This window comes from Bos indicus x Bos taurus, chromosome 25 (assembly GCF_003369695.1).
Source record: "Bos indicus x Bos taurus breed Angus x Brahman F1 hybrid chromosome 25, Bos_hybrid_MaternalHap_v2.0, whole genome shotgun sequence".
Classification (NCBI taxonomy): domain Eukaryota; kingdom Metazoa; phylum Chordata; class Mammalia; order Artiodactyla; family Bovidae; genus Bos; species Bos indicus x Bos taurus.
This window is the reverse complement of record NC_040100.1, coordinates 14,499,501-14,521,692: the sequence shown is the minus strand read 5'-3', so window position 1 is coordinate 14,521,692 and position 22,192 is coordinate 14,499,501. Positions and strand designations below refer to the sequence as shown.

Genomic DNA, 22,192 nt, shown 5'->3' with positions numbered 1-22,192 from the left:
ATGTCTTTTTACAAAATCTGAATATTTTTTAATATTGTGGTATTTTTATTTTAGCCATTTTTAAAAAACATTTGTTTGTTTTTGGCTGTGCGGGGTCTTTGTTGCTGTGCACGGGCTTTTTTGAGCTGCGGTGAGCAGGGCCTGCTTTCTAGTTGGGTGTGGGCTTCTCATCGCGGCGGCTTTTCTTGTTGCTCTAGGTTCATGGGCTCGGCTCAGTAATCGTGGCACCCGTGCTTAGTTGCCCTGAGACATGTGGGATCTTTCTGCTCCATGGATCAAACCCATGTCCTCTGCATCGGCAGGTGGATTCTTAACCACTGGACCACCAGGGAAGCCCTATTTCTAACCATTTATAAGTGTGCAGTTTAGTGGCATTAGATAGAGTCAGTTGTACAATCATCTCTGCCATCCATCCAAAGGATAGGTTTTCATCATGCCAAACTAAAACCATATACCCATTAAACAATGAGTCCCCATCCTCCCTTCTCCCTCTGGTAACCACCAGTCTGCTTTGTATCTCTGACTTTGGCTACGTTATTTGTTCTTTCTGGTTATTTCATTTATAACGTCTTCTGGTTATTTCATTTATAACGTCTTTCTGGTTATTTCATTTATAACGTCTTCAGGGCTCATTAATGCTGTAGAGTGTGTCAGGGTGTCCTTTTGGAGGCTGCATACTGTCCCATCTTATGTGTGTGTGACATTTTGTTTATTCATTTATCCATTAGTGTATATATTTGGGTGATGTCTGCCTTTTGGCTGTTATGCATAATGGTACTGCTGTGAACACAAGTGTATAAATACCTCTTGGAGATTCAGCATTCAGTTCTTTTGAGTATATACCCAGAAGCCAAATTGCTAGATCTTAGGATAACTGTATTTTTCGTTTTTTGAGAAACTACCATACTGTTTTCCCTAGTGGCTGCTCCATTTTACATTCCCACAGGCAATGCACAGGGTTCTTATTTCTTCACATCCTCATCAACACTATTGGGTAGGCCAGAAGGTTAGTTCCAGTTTTTCGTAAGATGTTATGGGAGACCCTGAGCGAACTTTTTGGCCAACCCAATACATATTTTAAAGAATGTTAAGAGGACAAAAATAGTCTTTCGTGTTTACTTAGAATTTTACTATTTCTTTTCATCATTCATTCCTGTTCATGTTTACTTTTTAGCATTTACTTCAGCCTAAAGAGCTTCTACTAGCACTTCTTTTAGAACAGGCCTGCTGGCTACAATTTTCTTAGTTTTGGTTCAAATGGGAGTGTTATATATATTCTTTCATTTTGAAAGGATAGTTTCAAGGGGTTGAGTGATCTTTTCTTTCAGCTCTTGAAAGATGTTAGTTTAAAAAAGAAGTCCTGTGACTGCTTTTAATACTTTTCTTTATATTTGGTCTTTGAAGGATTTGATTATGATTTTTTTTAAAGTTTATCTGCTGAACTTCTTGGTTATGTAAATTTGTATTTCTTACCCCAGTTTGTGAAGTTTTGGACCACTATTTCTTTAAACATTTTTTTCTGCCCCAAGTCTCTTCCTCCTTTCATTCCAGAACTCCAAAGACGCAACTGTTAGAACTCTGATAATTTTTCTGCATATTCCTAAGGCTTTGTTTTTATTGTTGTTGTTTTTTAAAGACAAAGTAAGTTTTACACCGAAGTATGGTTGATGTAGCGGAGAAGGCAATAGCACCCCACTCCAGTACTCTTGCCTAGAAAATCCCATGGACGGAGGAGCGTGGTGGGCTGCAGTCCATGGGGTTGTGAAAAGTCGGACACGACTGAGCAACTTCACTTTCACTTTTCACTTTCATGCATTGGAGGAGGAAATGGCAACCCACTCCAGTGTTCTTGCCTGGAGAATCCCAGGGGCGGGGGAGCCTTGTGTTCTGGCGTCTGTGGGGTCGCACAGAGTGGGACATGACTGAAGCGACTCAGCAGCAGCAGCAGGGTTGATGTACAGTGTTGTGTTACTTTCAGGCGTATGGCATATTGATCGAGTTATCCATATATATATATATTTTTTAATTCTTTTTCATTATAGGTTATTGCAAGATACTGAATATAGATCCCTGTGCTGTGTTAGAGGTCCTTGTTGTTTATTTGTTTTATATATAGTGAATGTGTATCTCTTAATCCCAAATTCCTAATTTACCCTTCCCTTCCTTTGGTAATTATAAGTTTGTCTTCTGTGTCTGAGTCTTTTTCTGTTTTGTAAATAAGTTTATTTGGGGCCTTTTTTTTTAAGATTCCACATGTGATATAATACATTTGTCTTTGACTTACTTCACTTAGTGTTGAAGGGTTGTTGAATCACGCGAAGGCACCAGGATTCTTGGCTCCCGGAGGAGAAAAATTCAATCCGGGGCCAGAGACGAGGCTTGATCGCTCAGAGCTTTTGTGTAATAAAGTTTTATTAAAGTATAAAGGAGATAGAGAAAGCTTCTGACATAGGCATCAGAGGGGGCAGAAAGAATACCTGCTTGCTAGTGTTAACAATGAGGTTATATAATCCAAAGAATGTCTGGAGGTTGTAAAGACCTCATCAGACCTACTCCCATAATTTACATTTTAAGATAACACTGTCCTCAGGCAGGATACATCCTTGTAAAGACCAGGTCTACTCCCATAATTAACATTTTAAGATAACAGAAGGTTGAATCCAAAGACTGTCCTTAGGCAGGATACATTATTGTTATATAATCCTAAGGAATGTGGAGAAAGAAAAAAAGTTTGTCCTTTCTTCCTCCTTGAGAATTCCAGACCCCTCTCTCCTTGGGGACCCCTAGACTCCCTATCAACCTGCCTAGGAACTGACTCTCTCAGTGTGATAATCTGTAGGTCCATCCATGTTGTTGCAAATGGTATGTGTTCTTTTTTATGGCTGAGTAATATTCCATATTGTATATGTGTGTTTGTGTGTGTGTATACACGCCATGGCACCCCACTCTAGTACTCCTGCCTGGAAAATCCCATGGATGGAGGAGCCTGGTAGGCTGCAATCCACAGGGTCGCTGAGGGTCAGACACGACTGAGCGACTTCACTTTCACTTTTCACTTTCATGCATTGGAGAAGGAAATGGCAACCCACTCCAGTGTTCTTGCCTGGAGAATCCCAGGGATGGGGGATCCTGGTGGGCTGCCGTCTATGGGGTCACACAGAGTCTGACACGACTGAAGTGACTTAGCAGTAGCAGTATACACGCCATATCTTCTTTAACCATTCGTCTCTTGATGGTCACGTAGTCCCTTTTGGGACTCTCAAAATGTATATGTTGGTTCATCACATGGTGTTCCACCAACCCCTTAGGCTTTATTCACTTCTCTTTAATCCTTTTTTCTGTTCAAGTTTACTGATTCTTTGTTTGGCCTGTTCAGATCTGCCTTTGAATCCCTCTAGTCATTTTCATGTTAGTCAATGTGCTTTGCAGCTCCAGAATTTCTTTTTCTTTCTTTCTGTCTCTTTATTGATATTTCCATTTTGTTCATGCATTGTTTTCTTGACTTTCTCCACATCTTTTAATTCTTGGAGCATCTTTAATGTTTTACTTATTTTTGAGATGGTTGTTTTAAAGCCTTTGTCTAGTAGACTTTCTATCGGGTTTTTTTCAGAGACCATTAATTTTTTTCAGAGACAGTTAATTTGTTTATGTATTTGCATGGGCTATACTTGTTTCTTTGTTTACCTTGTGAGTTCTTTGTTGAAAACTGGATGTTTGATCTAATAAAATCATAGCTCAAAATCAGATTTTCTTCCTTTTCCTTAGGCTTTCTGACTTTTGTTTATTGTTTACTATTTTTGTATTATAGTGGGCTGTTTCTGTGCTGAGAATCAGCTTGAGGTATAAACTCAAGGTCTTCTCAGTGTACCTTTTCTGAGTGTACCTCTTTCCCTAGGCATGCACAGTCTCTCTCTGATCTTCCCCACATATGTGCCTACTTTTCATTAAAGGTTGTTTCCCGAGACACATGAACATGCCAGGGCTCTAACAGATACCCTTGCAGGTATCTGCCTTGCTCCAGGCAGTGTTGTTCTGAAAACAACCAGTAGAGGGGGCTGCAGGGCCTTTCACTGTAGCTGGGTCTGGCTCCTCTGGAAGCAGGCAAACTTTATTTGCAGCCCATTGGAATTCATCTGGCCTCAGTGCCTTATGACTCAGGGGGCTGCTTGCCACGTACTATCAAGACCTGGATCACTTGTGCTAGCCAGTGCATTTTAAGACAGGAATCAAGTGTGTGACAGAAACTGCTGAAATGCTCTTTAATTCTTTTTTCTGAATATCCCCTGCTAGAGTTTTTCTCATCCTTTTCTCAGGAAGAGGAGATTCAAGATAATAGCCCCTCAGTGACCCGGTTCTAGTAATACAAACTGGAGCTCCATTAATTTGCTTAAAAACCTCCACTGCTAAAGTTCTTGAGGGTTTGATAGGAACCATGTTTTATTTGACTTTGGGTGTCAAAGTCCAAGAGTAATCTGGAGGCAGCACAGCTCAGAGTAGATAGATGGGTGCAGGTTTCACTAACATCTGGAATGTGGTTACTCTGCTTAGAGAGCCTGGAGTCTCGCCCCTTGTTTCCCCACTGTGCGAACAGTTGTCTCTGGAACGTCTCCTGCAAGTCATTGCTACTCTAGCTCTTTGTTTTTCAACTCATGTTTATCTCATGCTAGGTTTGTCTTAGTAGGGATACAAAGATGAATAGCTACAGTGTAAGTGCTAGGGCAGTGGGGACATAGCAGAGAGACACTGAAGTGTCAGAATTTGAGTGTATCATTTTGCCTGTGGGAGGTGACACTGGGTTTTCATATAAGGTAATAGTCAGCTAGATATAAGTGAGCACATGCTTTCTAAGCAGAGGGAACATGATATGCTAGAGCCTGGAATCAGGAAGTAGTTCCTGTGTAATGTTTGCAGTGTCATTTAATTGGAATATGAGTGCTTGGGGGACATGAAGGCATTTGAACCTAGAGAGACTGACAAACAGCAGATGTCCGTGGGTTCTGAAGGTTGAACGAAGAAAGTTTATAAACTGTGCGGACAGTGGGAAGATTAGAAGCAGGATAATGAGATGACCAGATTTTCATCTTTTAAAAGGTACTTTATTTGTAAGAATGAAGGTAGACTGAAAAAGTGGCAGACGCTTGAGGACAGGCCTTTGCCCTTTAGCCAAGAAGAATTGAAGTGGCTTGTAGAAATGGTGAGGGCGGGGCTGCGGACAGATACCTCGAAAGAAATAGAATTAATTCTTAGTGTCTTAATATGGGCAGTGGGTGAGAGGGAAGAGTCGAGGATGATTCTGGCCTGTGTATTTGGCTCTTCACCAAGATGAGAAGTATGGAGAGAGGAACTGATTTGATGGGAAAGGTAGTCAGATTGCTTTGGGATAGGTTGAGTTTGAGGTGTGTCTGGGGTGTTTAGGTGGCAGTTGGTTACAGAGGTCTGGAGATCGGCTCTCACTACATGAAGACATGAATTTCTTAGTTCTAACCTGTAACGGCAGATGAGATTGTGAGGTTTGGATGAAGAACTCTGTAGGGATGAAAGATGGCACCACAGGAATGCCACGGAGGCAAGCGGAAGAGGAAACCTGTAAAGAGATGAGGGAATAGAAAGCTAGGTGAATCAGGGAAGAATGGTCTGCGGAGGCTGCAAGGGCAGGTCGTTTTAAGGAGGGAGTGACCAGCAGTGTTCCAGAGACAGGGCAGGGCAGAGAAGCCCTCTAGAGTGATCAGTGTGGGGCACTCTGGGCCCCTAAATGAGAACAGTTTTGGTGATCATTTGGGGCAGGAGCTAAAGTGCAGTGAATTAAATGAAGGAGAGAAAGTAGACGATAAAAATGAGCCTCTGAAGTCAGGGGGAATGTTTGGACCCTCCATCCCCCAAAATGGTCCTGCAGTACATGTGGTCCTGTGACTTAACTTCAGCTGGGCTCAGCTCCTGGGGTGCAGAGCAGAGAACTTGCTTGGTGGGTTTGACTGCCTGACCTGCCTGCTGTGAGGTCTGTCCTCTGACCTCGCAGCAGGTCAGGACACCAGGGGCTGCCACAGTCCCTGCTGTGTCCGCTGCTTTTCCTGGCACCTCGTGGTATCTGCCTGTGGCCTAGTCTGTGACTGTTGGCCCTTTAGGTTCCAGAGTCCCATGGCTTAGTGCTGGTGAGAGGAGGGTATCATTCAGGTGCCAGATTCGATACTGAGGCTACTGCTGGCAACGTTCCTCCTCCACTGCCAGGGCATCCGCCCCGTGCTGCTCAGCTTGCAGTCCTGAAGGGAGCCTGGGTTCTTGTAATTCAGTAGAAGGGAAGTTTCTCCATGGGTGGCTCAGAGGGTGGTTCCACCATCTGGTGAGGAACCAAGGCCACCTCTGTGCCAGCAAAGACATCACATAGCTTCTTATAATATAACTTCTTTAGTCGTGTTAACCTGCAGTTGTGGTTTAGACACGTGTTGATGCGATATCTTTCTGGTGCCCAAACTTTAAGTCACTTTTCAAACTTAATAAGGAACCGTGTGTGTTGTGGTGGCAGTACCTCCCTGAAGGTTGATGTGAAGGAGGTACTTGTTCATAAAATGAATGTGGCTGAAGCAGCCCTCAGGATCTGCCTTTAGTTCCTCTGGAGTAATACTGTACCATACTGGTGTTTGCTTTTAGTCATAACACATGACATTAGGTTTGCAGAGGACTTCAATCTTCTAATTAAAGTCGCCAGATTATTCTGATTTATCTTTAATCTCCTGTAAGTCTTTGATTTATTTTTATTTATGTTGCTTGTTATGAATGAAACATACTGGTTGCCTGCCTTTTCCTTTCTACCCTTTGCTCTAATCCCACCCTTCACCCGAGTCTAATGTTCCCTCCGAGCAGTCTCCATTGACTCTGCGGTGAAGGACAGAAAGCAGTCAGACCCATTTCCTTCTCTCCTTGCACTTCTCCTACTGGTCATTTCTTAAAACTTATATATTTCTGGCTGCACTGGGTCTGCGTTGCTGCACACGGGCTGTCTCTGGTTGTGGTGAGTGGGGGCTCCTCTCTAGGTGCTTGGGCTTCTCATTTTGCAGAGCATGGGCTTAGTTGCCCTGCGTCATGTGGAATCTTTCTTGACCAGGGCTCGAACCTGTGTACCCCTCATTGACTGGGCAGGTTTTTAACCACTGGACTGCTAGGGAAGTTCCCTTTGTCATCTTTTACCTAGTCTTTCACAAGGATCCTCTGAGACCCGCTCTGTGCCCTTAGCACCTACTCCACTACTTCTACTTTGGATCTCCTTAGACAGACGTGGAGAGTGCCTTTGGACCCTCTTCAGAGACTCTCCATATACATGAACCAAACCCAGATTTGCTTTGGTGCCAGAAAAATGGAGCTTTGTCTGATATCAAAGCATATCAACATAAACCATACTGAAAACAGTTTAAAATATGAGGGCGACACAGAAGGTGCCTTTCAAAAGCCTGGTGACTTTAGAGCGAAATTAATTTAGAGCCAAAATTTTAGAATTTTCAAATCACAAACTGGTTACCATTTATTGTCGGAGTGCCTGGTGCGGCCGCTCATGGCTCCCAAGAATTCCTAAGCTGGGTTAATGGGGTCATATTGTGAATGCCTCCCTCCAAAATGACTTGAGTCCAGTGAAAGCTCATTAGGGCTAAGAATATTTTGGGATCCTTAATCTCTTACTTTTTGTTTTCCGAAATTGGATTTCGCTTTACCTTCTAGCTCCAGCGCACCTGAGTTTTGTGCTGTCCGCATGTTACGTTTGACTGTCGTGGAGCTTGTGTCGTATGTCTCCAGCTGTGCTGTGGTGCGCATCTTGTGGGGGTTTATACTAAAGTGTAGACCAAAGACTATCTGGAAGATTTGAATAAAGGGATGAGAATTGCTTTACAAAGGAAAAGGAACTTCCTCCAGTTACTCCCCAGTCCTCACAGTCCAGTTGTCGCCTTCACCATCATTCCGCTGAACTGCCTGACCAGGCCAACAGTGCCCTCCTTTTTGGCAAATCCAGTGACTTCTCTACTGTCAACCTACTGTCCTCTCTTCAGCATTTGACACTATTGGTGATACCCTCTGTCCTGGACTTTTCCTTTCTCCTTTGCGGCCTTCCCCCAGCCCCGTGAGTAGAGGTGCTTGACGGTGGCTGCCGTGGGTCTTCATTTCCTCTGCAGCTGGCCTCTGGACTGTGATATCCACTATCCTGGTTTTGCATACTCCTTCATAATAAAGCCGGCTCTAATCTTTTTCTCTAGTTCTAGACCAAACTCGAACTAAGACCAGAGAAGCTGTTGGGTGAGTTCTTCATTGTGGCTGCAAAAGTACCACAAACTCAAATTCAGATTTCAGTTCATACAGTATTTCCAAATAGGCTAAATACCCGACAGCAAGCCTCAGCTCTCCCCGTCTTTCGCCCCCCACACCCCCAGCCTCGGCGGTCGTCAGGGCCTGTTGACTGTACCTGAGGGCGACCAGGAGCAGATCAGGACTCTCGTTGCCGCTGCCGCCACCTAAGTACACAGCTTTGCTTTCTCTCACCCGGGAGTGTTACACAGCGTCTCTGCCTCCATTTTCCCGGGCTCTCCAGACCCAGCCAGCCCCTCCTGTCCCCGCTTGCTCCCCAGTGCCTCTAGAGTAACTCCTTGGTAGTGCAGGCCTTTGTGGTCTTGTCCCAGTTGACTCTCAGCCTCGAGTCCCACAGCCTCTCTTGCAGCCATTTCCTAAAACTCCGTGAATGTTCGTTCTTCTGGATGTTTACATGTGCTGTTCCTGCCCTGACTGCCCGTTCCTCTCATCCTTTTCGCCTAGAAAATCCTTAAGGGCCCAGTGCAAGAGTCTTCTCCTCTCTGAAAAAGAAAGAAAGAGCATTGTCATGTTCGACTCTTGCAATCCCAGGGACTGTAGCCCACCAGGATCCTCTGTCCATGGGATTCTCTGGACAAGAATACTGGAGTGGGCTGCCATGCCCTCCTTCAAGGCTAGAGTGCATGTTTGGGGGCTTATGAGGGGTAGAACTTGACTGCACTGCCTTAATCCTGACTGCCGTTTATGGGGCAATGACTGTGTGAGTCGTCTTTATGAACACTGAATACTTTTAGAAGCAGATGGTTCAGGACATAAGCTTGGATAGCAGAGTCTCAGCTCTGCCATTTACTAGCTGTGTAGCCATGGACAAATTATTTCTTTACCGTCTCAGCATCAAGTCTGAGGGTTAAATGTGCTTGCCATATGGAAAGTAAGCAATAAGTGGTTGCCACTCTTGCTCTAAATGGTAAAATTTTTGTCCCTTGTAACCTTCTCATGAGACAGGTAAGTACTGTAGTCATTCCTGTTTGACAGGTGATGAAACCAAGGCTTAGGGAGAACTGGGTAACTACTGCTTCCCCAGACACCTGGCTCTGGGAATTGTGGCTTATTCATCACTTTATTCCAGAATATGTTTATTGAATTGAATTCAAAAGAGGAAGCTGTAGAGCTCCAGGGTCAGAGAGAGAAATGTAGAAATTGTCACCTGCACAGGGGTGGCAAACATTGAAGCCACTTTTTTCAAGTCCTACCTTTTTTAAAAAAAACTGTTTTTAGTTAACAGATAATTACAGTGTTGTGTTGGTTTCTGCAGTGCATCAGCGTGGATCAGCCATAGGTATACACGTCTCCCTCCCTCTTGAGCCTACGTCCCACAAGTTCTGTCATCTTTGAGAGCACGTGCATTTCAACCACCCCTGCAGCCATGAGCTATATTTTGTCTGGTGGCAGATAACTGGTGTCTTCATTGTGAATCTTTTGTTAAAATTCGCTTTTATTAGCCTTCTTTTCCCAACTGGATTCTGAGCTCTTTGAGGGCAGAAAACTCTGTCTTATACTGCCATGCATTACCTCCTGCCTCCTTGGAGTCTTTGGTTTTGTTTACTAACAGGTCAAGTCTGAGTGACATTTAGTCTTAACCTCAAAAAGGAATTTTCAACCATTTGGAAGTGATGAACAACCAAGATGATTTTGTAAATCTTTACTTTCTATAATTTGAATTAAGATTTCCCAAATACAGTTTATTAAAACTGCAGCTGTACTGTCTGTTACATTTCTTATAACCCAAGCCTCTGGACTCTTCAGGATTCTAATCCATGGTTGTGCCCTTGAGTAAGAGTCACTGATCGAGGACTCTCCTATTCTCATTCTTTCATTTTACAGTTGAAGAAACTGAGGGCCATGTTCCAAGTTGTTCTTCCATGTGTTATCTGACAAAGTGTTCTCTAAACTGCTTGGTGAAGACTCAAATCCTTAGGAGTATAAGAGTTTTGAAGGCTCTGTACTTTTCTTTTGACAGAGCTGAAAAGCTTCAGCTGCTGAATCACAGGCCTGTGACTGCTGTTGAGATCCAGCTGGTGAGTGAAGGAGGGTTGAACTTGGATGGGTTAGTTTCTGGGTCTGAGATGTAAAATGGGTTCTAAAGGCTGACCTCAGACAAGCCAGAAACTGTCATTATTTGAAAAGACTGCTAGACCATCCATTTTATAAGTGAAAGGAAACCTCAACAATTTGATCCTAGTTACTATGGACTTAGGGAAAAGGAAAGACTGGAGAAATGTCACTCCTTCTGTAGGATTTGGGGATCTGACTTGGCAGCTCTTTGTCTCCTCCATGTCCTACACCCTTCTAGCCACTGCTTCTCTGTAGGGTTAGATTCAGCATGGCTCTGGTGGAGTTTATCCTCCCCCCTCGCTGCCCCCGCCCCACACACACTTTTGACCTCCTCTTGTATTTCTTCTCTCGATGAATGGAGCATATGTGCACTTTGCCGCAGGCTCACGCTGTCACCCTCCTGGCCCAGTGTCCCAGGCTAGACTCCTGGAAGTCATTCGTTTCCCTTTAGCTCCTAGTCGGTCAGTTGCGGCTTCTCTTCCTTCTCCTACCTCTTGCTCTTTCTTCTCCCCTTGCTGCACTGCAGTAATTCCTGTTGTTATTTCTCTGCTCAGCTCTTACAGTCATCTTCTCACTGTTTTCCTACCTCCAGTCCAGCCCCTGCCTGCCCATCTTCCGTACCACAATCATAGTTTGCTTTCTCAAACCACACATTTGATCATCTAGTTTCCCTTTGCATGTAACCATTCAGTGGAAACTCAATACTTACAGAGTCTAAACTGCAAGCACAGCATTAAGTTTTAGGATTGGGAAAGCCAGAGTAGGGCTTCCCAGGTGGCTCAGTGATAAAAAGCTGCCTGCCAGTGCAGGAGACAAGAGATGTGGGTTCGATCCCTGGGTTGGGAAGATACCCCGAAGGAGGAAATGGCAACCCACTCCAGTATTCTTGCCTGAAAAATCCCATGGAAAGAGGATCCTGGTGGGCTACAGTCCATGGGGTCTCAAAGAATCAGACGCCACTGAGCGACTGAGGACGCGCATGCGCACACACACATACACACGCGTGCGCGCGCGTGCCAGGGCAGACGGCAGAGGAGATGTGAGGAGACTGTGAAGTGGCCTCGGATTGCAGACTGAGCGGTTGTGGCCCTTCTGTGTGGTGCGCTTTCCTTCCGTGTCCCGGGTGGAGACCACTGTTAAGCTCTTAAATATTAGGCAGGCCATTCAATTGCGAGTAAAAAACTTTGGCTGGAGAATTAATAAAATGAAAATAAAGCAGTTTTCAAAATCACTTTTAGAAGTATTTAGCTCTTTATCAAATTTCCTTTAGAAAAATGTGGAAGAAAATGGCAGAAAATACCTCTGATGTTTAAGAGTTGCTTAAAAAAAAAACAAAACCAAACCCTTTTTAAGAGAGTCCTGGGATATTTACTTTTTGACTAAAAGTTTTATTGTCCTCTCAGCATTTTGTTTCTACCCTTTAAAATGCACCCAAAATTAAATTAGAAGAATTCCTTCCATAAAGGGTGTCTTTTAGGGGGAACTGGTCTTCAGGCTAAATAAACTTTTTTTTTCTAATACCGTCAATTATTCTGATGCTTTTGACTATATTGGAAATTCAGCTTAGAAAAGAAAAAAAAAACAAAACAGCAAGAAAATAATCCCCATCCCTCTGGGTTAAAGATCACATGTCATGTCTCCTCCAACTTTAATCAGCAACATATGTTATTCATGGCTTAATGACAGATGGAGAGAAGAGATGAGGAGGATTAGCGTGACCTCATCCTGGAGCCTGCGGAAGGCTCTCAGGACTTGGTAGGATTAGCTGCTATTAAGATGGCCTGCTCTATGCCAGACTCAGGGCCAGAAACTGTGTGTATCACCTTTAATGCCCTCACCGTAGTCTCAGCTAGTGAGTGCCTGAGTGGTCTGTGTGATTCAGAAGCCCTGTTCTTCCTCTAAGCCCTGAGCTGCTGCATGGTGAGGAGAAAGTTCTCTGACGTCTCCTCAGACTGTGTTTATCCTCTTCTCCTCCTTTCCGCAGGTAGATAGACCTTGTTAAAAGCTGTCTGTGTTGTTTCCCAGCATTTTTTGGCCAGATTTTTCCCAGCCAGGGATCTGGCCATAAAGGGTAGCAAGTCATTTACCAAGGTGTGTAGCAAGGTCTCTTCTCACCAGAAAGGGATAAGAAATGAGGTTTTCCCTAGGTAGGAAGGTGCAGAGAACTTGAGAATTTCCCCATGTTAGCTTTACAGCCGTGTGTTCTCCCTAGGTCCAGAAGTAATCCCAACATCCAGCATCTGTCAGGATTCAGTGTTGGAGGCCGAAAAACTTCTCTTTTTCGATTGTCCTGGTTAATCCTTCAGCCATGGTTTGTTGTGATCCTCAGATCCACAGCTGACTGCCTGCTGTATGTGAGGAGGTGGGGAGGCCACCAGCTCTGAGACTTCTGCCGTGCCCTTTTGTGTCTTCATTTGGGACCATTTGGGACCTCTGGCCTGACAACAGAATGTGAACTCCCGGGCCTCACAGGCCACGGTCCTAATAGGCGCTACCATCAGTGCCTGTTGTAATTTAGTGATTATAAAAAGGCTGGAATCATATAGTTTCCTGCTTTATAAAACACTGAAATGTGTGTCCTTTTTGGTCCTTATTAAAGGCATTACTTTAATTTTACTTTAGAGAAAATTGAAATTTATAGAGGTAAAGTGAACTGTTCTGGGTCAAATAGCTAGAAGTGCCTGTTATTAGATTTTTAGTTGTTTTGAGCAGAGCAGGAGGTTAGGCTTGGCAACTTCAACTAAGTGAGAAACATTTTTGGAGTATAGCAGCCCAGTCTGACAGACCCTGGTAACTAATATAATCTTCACGTATGATAAAAAATTTATCGTTTATGTTGACTCCCCTCAAATACTTTTTTTTTATGTTTCATTTGCCCTTATATTCTGAACAACTTGAACCCTTTGATATTTTGGAATGTTGAGACACCACTCTGCATTTCTTTATTTGAGCTCTGTTACTTCTGTGTTGGAGAGAAAAGTTGAAGAGTAGTGTTATTATTTTTGACTCTAGCGATCCAAGAGGGGTTGGTAAGTTTTTGTTTCTGCAAGTTTCTTTTTTGTGTATATTTCATCTTGCTTAATACAGTTCATATTTTCTTCTGTGACTGGGAAAGAAATTTTCCTGACTATAATTGTTCCTGAGGGTTGTTTGCTAATAAAAGCATCTGCTGTTGGCACCTTTGGCCAAAAGTTAGTAAAGCTTGTCAGCCCTATTGCCAAGAACACACCTAACTGAAACCAGATCTGTCAGACCCAGAGACTGGATGCAGGAAGGTGGCCTGTGGAAATCCTCCCTGTTTGGTTTTCTAAGAAGACCCCTCAGAGCTCATATAACCAAACTGTTTGAAATCAGTGGACTCTGGTGTGCCATCCAGTGTCTCCAAGAGAGGAGCTGTTAGAAACCTCCTACTGGAGGCCATGGAGTTCTAGGAGGAGCTGGATTCGAAGTCTCAAGAGACCTTGCCCTGTTTGTTGTGAGATCAGATCAGTTTTCCTGTAGTGCTGAGCCTCCTTGTACTAGTCTGTTGCTTGTCCTCGCTTTACATACAGTGGCCTTGAGAAGCTCTGGTGCAGTGATTGTGAGAAGGAGCGCTGATAATGATGGGAGGTTGTCACTGGTCTCACAACACTCTCTTTCACATTCTTCACCTGCGGCAGGAGACGGTTCATCAGCAACTGTGTGTGCCGGTTATTCATAAGCTGGGAGACATTGTTCTCCTGAATAGAGATCATTTTTCCCTCAAGATTAAATTATCAAATCAGGTATATCTCTCCTTTCTCCCCCTTCATTCTTTGGAGGCAGTGTGTGGTAGAATATTTCCTTTTACAGGCTGTAATTTTACATGGCTGATTTTAAAAGTGGGCTTTTATAATACCATATAAGAAACGAATCGCCAGTCCAGGTTCGATGCAGGATACAGGAAGCTTGGGGCTGGTGCACTGGGATGACCCAGAGGGATGGTATGGGGAGGGGGGAGGGAGGAGGGAGGGGGGTTCAGGATGGGGAACACGTGTACACCCATGGCGGATGCATGTTGATGTATGGCAAAACCAATACAATATTGTAAAGTAAAAAAAATAAATAAAAAATAAAAATTATTCTTAAAATAGAAAAAAATAAAGACTATAATATAAAAAAATTTTAAAATAAAATTAAAAATAAATAAAAGTGGGCTTTTGAGGATTTTTTCTTTTTCAGTAGAAAAGTTACATGGAGCCTTTGAATCTTTATCGTGTGGTTGTTTTACTTTGCAGCATAATGGGAAGTAGCTCCATTGGTTCACTCTGGATCTTTTTTTTTTTCTCACTCTGAATCTTTATTCTAGAACACCCAGTGTTACTCTCTAGTTGTGGAAACATTTTTGGACTGAGGTGAATGAAGAGGCTGGCGGTTTGCCAGAACTTTGATCTTGGGCCTGTCACCTGGCTTCTTTAACTTCTGCACTGTTGTTTGTGCAGCCAGGCAGTCAGACTGAAGTCCTTTTGAGGATTGTAAGCCTCGCTTGTCATCATGCTGTACTTAAATCTGCCAGGATTTCTTTCTGGAACTCCTTTTGGTTGTAGTTGCCAGATTCCAGAGACTGTTCCTGGGAAATGCCATAGGACAGACCCTGAACACCTTTGTTGAGAAAGCTGTTTTGACAGATGGCTAGTGCCTGCACGTGAGCGTGGTGAAATAACTGGACTGCTTGCGTGACGCTTTCACAAGATGGTTGATGACATTGTGTTTGTGTTTATTAACATTGAGGATTAGAGGTTAGGCTTGCAAGTGTGGATCTCATCTGTGCGTTCAGATGTCCAGGACCATTTCAGAAACTGGGCTATAAATGGATCTTTGATGGGGCGGTGGGAGATTGTTTCCCAGCCGTCATTCCTCAGGCATCCTGCGTCCCCAGGAGATGACAATGGCCCATGGTGTGTGTTAGATTGTAGGAGTCAGAGATGGACAGGTCTGGCTTGGGATTCTAGATCTGCCCTTTGCTGAGCTTGTCATGAGGTTTAAAAGGAAAAATGGGTGTGAAGCGCAAGACGCAGTGCCAGGCCCAGGAGCTGTTGTCAGTAGGGATAGTAGTAAGGATTAGAAAAAGTAAACAAACCATTTGGCACATAGTGGGCAGTCATCAACTGAGCTGCTGCTACAGGACATAAGTTAGCAGATGTGCTGGTTGTGATGCACCAAAGTGTATATAAAATGCCATTTTACCCGGGTGAGTTTTCTCTGTCTATGTAGTGTATTTTTGTGTGTAGGTGGATGGGTAGGGAACTGTTAGGGTTTGCTTTTTCTTTAAGAAAAAATGCTAACCTGCAGCTTGCTTTTTTCACTGACTCGTGTGGAGCAGCCACATCGGCTTACCCTGGAATTTGAGCAGGCTTCTGCCTCCTGGGGAGTTACAGCGGAAAGGGCCTGGAGACCCAGGGCAGCTCAGGAGCCAGACCCTGAGCTCTGTGCTGAGGGGCTGGGCCGAGACCAGGAACAACATGGGGAGGGGAGGGCGGGGGTGGGCCCAGTCTGTGAGGCTCCTTATAAGTCCTGGGGGGTTTTCTTTCCTTCTGCAGATGGTGGAGGAGAGTGAGGAACGGCTGACAGAGGAGCAAATCGAAGCTCTGCTCCACACCGTCACAAGCATCCTCCCCGCGGGGCCAGAGGCCGAGCAGCAGCAGAATGCCAGTGACGACGTGGCGATGGACGAGGAGGACCCCGCGTAGAAGAGCACAGCTGGCCCGAGTGTCTCCTGAAGTTGAAGGCCCAGCAGCCGTTTCCCAGACATTCAGAGGATTGTTTATTTGATTTTACCGTCTATCCCAACAGGCCTGATTTCCCGGTTAGTTGGGTAAACCACAAAAATAATCTTAAAAGAAATCCTTGTGCCTCTGTGAGAACAAACATGGTGGACTGGCTGAGATTGTCAGGGCAGAGAGCTGAAGAGAGGAGGAGCGAGTCAAAAAGGACAGTGACTGTGGAACTCTCAGTGGTAAAAATATTTCTTCTGCGGCCTTTGCCATGGTTGTGGGAAGGTCTTTGTACACAGCTGGTAAAATACTTGCCTTGGCTTTGATGGGCTGTATCCTAATTAATTTCATCTGCTTCCCTCGGACCTTCCCAAGCAGGGATGCAGAGCATTGCTGGAGTGAGAGCTGACTTAGGAGAATCCTGTTAGATGGCTGGAAACTCGTGAAGCAGCAAATAGTTGCTCTAAGTTAAAGTGAGCCACTGAGCTTGGCTCACCTTAGAGGAATCTTTTCCTTAATAACAATAGACATAAGAAAAGACTGGCCTAGGAACTTGGCGGTCCAGTGGCTTAAGACTCCACATTCCCAATGTATGGGACCCAGGTTCCATCCCTGGTCAGGGAACTAGATCCCACATGCTGCAACTCAGAAAAAAAAAAAAAAAAAAGATTCCTGCATGCTACAATGAAGATCGAAGATACCGTGTCCAAATAAATATTTTAAAAATAACTAACTAAAAGAACGGGCTGGACAGCTCTTCATCAGGTCTAAAGGCCCCTTTCCTCTACTGGCATGGGCTTTGTTTAGCAGTTTCACTAGTTAGTCTTCAATGTTAGGACACCAGCTCACTGCAGTTGAAAAGAGGCACTCCAGTGTTCTTGCCTGGAGAATCCCAGGGACAGAGGAGCCTGGTGGGCTGCTGTCTATGGGGTCGCACAGAGTCGGACACGACTGAAGCGACGCAGCAGCAGCAGCAGCAGCAGCAGCAGACTGAATGACCACGTGTCACCTGCCTTTCTGAACACCTTCAGGTTTCTGCCTTGTGACAGGTGCAGCCTGATGCAGCCAGGTGAGCCTCATTTGCACAGGGGGCAGATGGTTTGCATCTTTGAGAAAGGGCAGTTCTCTGGCGGTCCAGTGGTTAAGACTCAGTGCTTTCATTGCAGGGGGTGTCGGTTTCATCCGTAGTAAGGACTAAGATCCCATGTGCTGCAAGCTGTGGCACCACCCCCTTCCCCAAACAAAAGAAACCCTAAATAAAGAGGGCACAATTATGTAGCTCTTTTTGTGGATGGAGTATGAAGAACTAGAGGCTGATTTTAATAAGAGTTTGAATTTGTTGACTGTTTGTTACATTAGATTTTTTAATTGAAAAATTAGAATAATTACCATGCAAGGAACTTGTTAATATTCAGGCTTTGGAGAGTTTAGTAGCCCCAGACATACGGTTGCCTTAGATCCTAGGAGTATTGTTTAAAATTAATTCCCTGTATTCACTCTGCTCTCTATTTGGAGAAGAACATGCCCATAGACATTTTTCAAATTGGTACTCATTTTGTTGTAAGATCACATATTTTCAATGCTTCTGTTAATTGGATTACTTCCCACCTCTTACAAGTCCCAGGTTATTTCAGCCCCCCCAGTAGGCAGTTATGTTTACCTTAACCTCATCATCTAAGGATCAGTTGAGATCTGCTTACAGGCAACATTGAAATTAACAGGACATTTATTTTTAAATCTCTCTTGAATATCAGGAATTTTACCAGGAGCTGTTGCTTTGTCAAGGCATATAGGTGCTTATGTCCTTGTTTCATTTTGACCTTGAGTGCATTTGATACTTTTTCTGCATGGATTTAGGGTTTAATTAGTTAATAAATGGTTTCCAGATGACTACCAACTTACACTATTTTAAAAAATCTTAGAAGAGTTTATTTTACCATGGGTAGTAAGAAATAAAATGAAATCTGACTTAAAAACTAATACATACGTATTAATTTTGTTTTTTTCCTTGAGTCTATTTAGATCTAAGTTTTGTGTTGGATTTCAAGAAAATTTTAAGTTTCTTTATTTGGGACCTGAATTTAGCCTCTGATTAGGTCAAACAGGATCTAGAAGATTGAACCTTCATAAGAAATATGGACTGTGTAGTTTTCCTGTTGCATTAATAACAACATTTTAGAAATAAAAATTTACACAAGAAACTTAACCAGGATCATCTGGGAAGGAGAGCTGGGAGTCTGTGAGACTTGCTTTTCACTTTATATCCTTCTGTGTGCTTCAGTTTTTGACTGGGTGGCTGTTTTATTCTTTAAAAAGAAAAAAAGTTTGTGCTTATTTGCATTTTGTCCTTGGCCTCTGAAAGTTATTAAAGGTATAGTCCATAATTAAATTATGTCCCAAAACATAGAGACTGACACCCAATCCAGTCACTCTGGGAGACACAGCACTGAGGGAAGTTGATCTTTTAAGAAAGTGCTACTGAGCCCTTGAAAGATGAAGTTGATTCACAGAGTGTTTAGCCAAATATTGGCTTGGCCAAAAAGTTCATTCAGGGTTTAGCATAAGACATTATGGAACGAACTTTTTGGCCCTGCCTCTTTTTGCTTAAAAGGTACCCACTACCACCTCAGAGAACTTGACATTTATTCAAGGCTCGTTTATAAAATAATGGGTATTGTTTTCCTAATCAGTCATTGTGTGAGCACACCAGCTCTCAAGAGTTTATACCCTAGTGAGAGATGAGAGACTTAATCCTCCAGTATATTCTTTGCTAAATCATCACTGTTTTTAAATTTAAAAAGCAAGAAGAATAAAAATCTAAGCATTTAACCCTAGCGTTCTAGGTCATTCACAGTCTGATTCCCAGTAAAATTCCCAATTTTTGTAGTCTTGTGTACAACCCTCCATTCCAGCTAAGTGGATCCACCCATTCATTAACTCAGCACATTTTTGAGTGACTGTGATGCAAGGCTTCGGGCTGGGCAGTGGGATTATGATGTGACTCTGTCATCCTGAGTCCCTGGCTTCAGAAAGCTTTATGTTCTAGGGGAGGAGATGGTAAATGACCAGTTTCACAATTCATTATTTTGTTATAACAACAGTGGTTCAAATTAGAGACAAGAATGAGCTAAGAGAGCACGTAACAGAGAACCTGACCTAGTCTGGTAGGATCAGGGAAGGTTCTCTGAGAAAGTAATGTTTAGATTTGAAGGATGAATGCTGCTGCTGCTGCTGCTAAGTTTCTTCAGTCGTGTCCGACTCTATGTGACCCCATAGACGGCAGCCCACCAGGCTCCCCCGTCCCTGGGATTCTCCAGGCAAGAACACTGGAGTGGGTTGCCATTTCCTTCTCCAATGCATGAAAGTGAAAAGTGAAAGTGAAGTTGCTCAGTCGTGTCCGACTCCTAGCGACCCCATGGACTGCAGCCCACCAGGCTCCTCCGTCCATGGGATTTTCCAGGCAAGAGTACTGGAGTGGGTTGCCATTGCCTTCTCCGGAAAGATGAATAAGTTAGTGAAAAAAATAACAATCCTTGAAAATATTCTTTGTTTCCCCATCTCTGTGCTTTTGTTTATACTATGCCATCTGCTTATACTATACCCCTTCTTCCACTACCCAAATTCTAACTCAAGATTTGGGCTTATATCTGCTATTTTCCAGAAGGCCCTTCCTGAGCTCTTGCATGTTGATAATAGTATGTGCTTTTTTATATATGAAAGTCAGTTTTGCTGGATACAAAGTCTTTTGAGTCACATTTTATTTGCCTTGGATTTAAGATACTCAGTTACTCTATTATTTTCTTCTGGCATCAAGCATTGGTGTTAAAAAGCCTGACAATATCCTCCTTTTGTTTCTCATATAAGCCACTGGCTTTTTTTCTGCCCCCATAGATGCATAAAGGATTTTTTCTCTCCCGAAAGTCTGGTGAATTTACTGGAATGTCTTGGTATTGGTTGTTTAAGTATTCTTAAATACATGGATACATGGTGTATATGTAGTTTTAGATATTTTTTCCTCAATTTGAGAACATTCCTGGAAGTGTTTACAGATTTTCTTGATTTTATACCAGGACATGTATACCTTAATTTTTTAATGTGTATTTTCTTGATTTTTTAATATTTTGTTCACTTATCTGCCATATTGTCATTTTCATTCAAATCATTTTACTGTCTTCTGTGATTTCTTGAAAAATTTTCCTCCTGTTTTCCCAAAGGCATTTTAAAATTGCATTTATTTGGTCTTGTGTTTCTTCTAATTTAGTCTTAATCTTTTCCCCTTTTACTTCTAAGTGTTACTTTGAGTAAAGTAAAACTCTTAACGAATTTTTCTAATTCCATTCACCGTGGTTCTTTCGTGTCATATATAATTTTCTTATTAATATTTAGCTAGTTTTAAAATGGTTGTAATTAGAGCTATTTTGTATGCATGTATTTCTGGTGTGGTCTCATCTTACAGAAATGTTATACTTCTGTCTTTTTTTAAATAATAACTTTGAGATTTGACCTTAGTAATTTTCTGCTGTTTATTTTTATATGAAATTAGTTTCCTGGAATTTTTAGAAGGAGTTGTGTGGTTCAGGATGGTTTTCCTAATCTCACAGGGCTCCCTCTTTTGTTGTGTTCATATAATATTAAAAAATACGATGCCTTGCTGACCCTCTTCCCCTCCCACACTTTTATTTAGACCAAGGATTGGCAGAAGCCTCCTATTTTTTATAAATAAGGTTTCATTAAAACACAGCCCTTCTCATTCATTTATGTATGTTTATGGCTACTCTCAGGCCAAACCTGCAAAATTGAGAAGTTGCACCATGGACCCCATAGCCTGCAAGCCCCAAATGTTACTGCCAAGCCCTGAAAGACCCTGATTTAAACCTCTTCTTTCATTGTCTGTTGTTCCTGTTCTGCTCAATTTTAACTTTATCCCACATGTGTCTTCTCAGTGTGGGCCAGTGTCAAGCAAGCCCTCACCAGTCAGTTTAGAGAGTTCAAAGGGACTTCATACTGCTTCAGACCTGAGTACCCTGTATGTTTGGAGAAGGCCATGGCACCCCACTCCAGTACTCTTGCCTGGAAAATCCCATGGACGGAGGAGCCTGGTGGGCTGCGGTCCATGGGATCGCGAAAAGTCGGACACGACTGAGCAACTTCACTTTCACTTTTCACTTTCATGCATTGGAGAAGGAAATGGCAACCCACTCCAGTGTTCTTGCCTGGAGAATCTCAGGGACAGGGGAGCCTGGTGGGCTGCCGTCTATGGGGTCGCACAGAGTCAGACACGACTGCAGCACCCTTTATGTTTAAAAAATGATGGTAAAATATACATATAAAGTTTATCATTTTAAGTTTAACAACCCAGTATATTCACAGTGTTGTGCAGCCATCATCACCATTTAGTTTGAGAACACTTTTTATTACCTCAGACTAAAACTCACCATTGAACAATACAGCCCACTACCCTTCTTTCTGCAGCCCCTGGTGACCTCTATTCTACTTTCTGTCTCTATGAAATTGCCTGTTCTGAGTACTTAGTGCAAGTGGAATCATAAAATATTTCTTTCAGTGTCTGCTTTTTTCCACCAAGTATAGTGTTTACTACATCCATGCTGTAGCAGGTATCAGAATCTCCTTTTATGGCTAAGATTCCATTGTATGTATACATCATATTTTGTTGATCCATTTTATTTATTAGTGGACAACTTCAGTTGTTTCTGCCTCTGAACATTGGTGTACAAGTATCTGAATCCCTGCTTTCAAGTCTTTTGAGTATAAATGCAGGAGTAGATTTGCTGGATTTATGTGGCAGTTCAGTTTTTAACTTTATGAAGAGCTGTCACAATGGCTTTTCCATCTTTCCACAGTGGCAGCACCGTTTTATATTCCCACTAGCTGTGCACTTGGATTCCAGTTTCTCCACATCCTTGGCCAACATATGTGTTTTTCTGTTTTGCTTTTGTTTTAACGATAGCTCTCCTAATAGGTTTTAAGTGGTATCTCATTATAGTTCTGATTTGCATTTCCCTGGTGATTAGTGATGTTGAGTATCTTCTCATGAGCTT

At 43.0% G+C, this 22,192-nt stretch overlaps 1 protein-coding gene across 5 annotated transcripts in view; it reads left to right on the top strand.

Moving 5' to 3' along the window:
- The window catches only part of CRCP (CGRP receptor component), a 49,268-nt gene extending 30,929 nt beyond the window's left edge, over positions 1-18,339 (top strand). For 3 of the 5 annotated variants that reach the window (XM_027527321.1, XM_027527320.1, XM_027527324.1), the window contains 2 exons: positions 10,307-10,364; positions 15,960-18,339. In XM_027527321.1, the coding sequence (XP_027383122.1) occupies positions 10,307-10,364; positions 15,960-16,109 (208 nt within the window). In that variant the 3' untranslated portion in view covers positions 16,110-18,339. Of the gene's footprint in view, positions 1-10,306; positions 10,365-13,952; positions 14,339-15,959 lie in introns of those variants that run through there. The other 2 variants (XM_027527322.1, XM_027527323.1) reach the window with 2 other exon arrangements.
- The last annotated feature ends 3,853 nt before the right edge of the window (positions 18,340-22,192 follow it).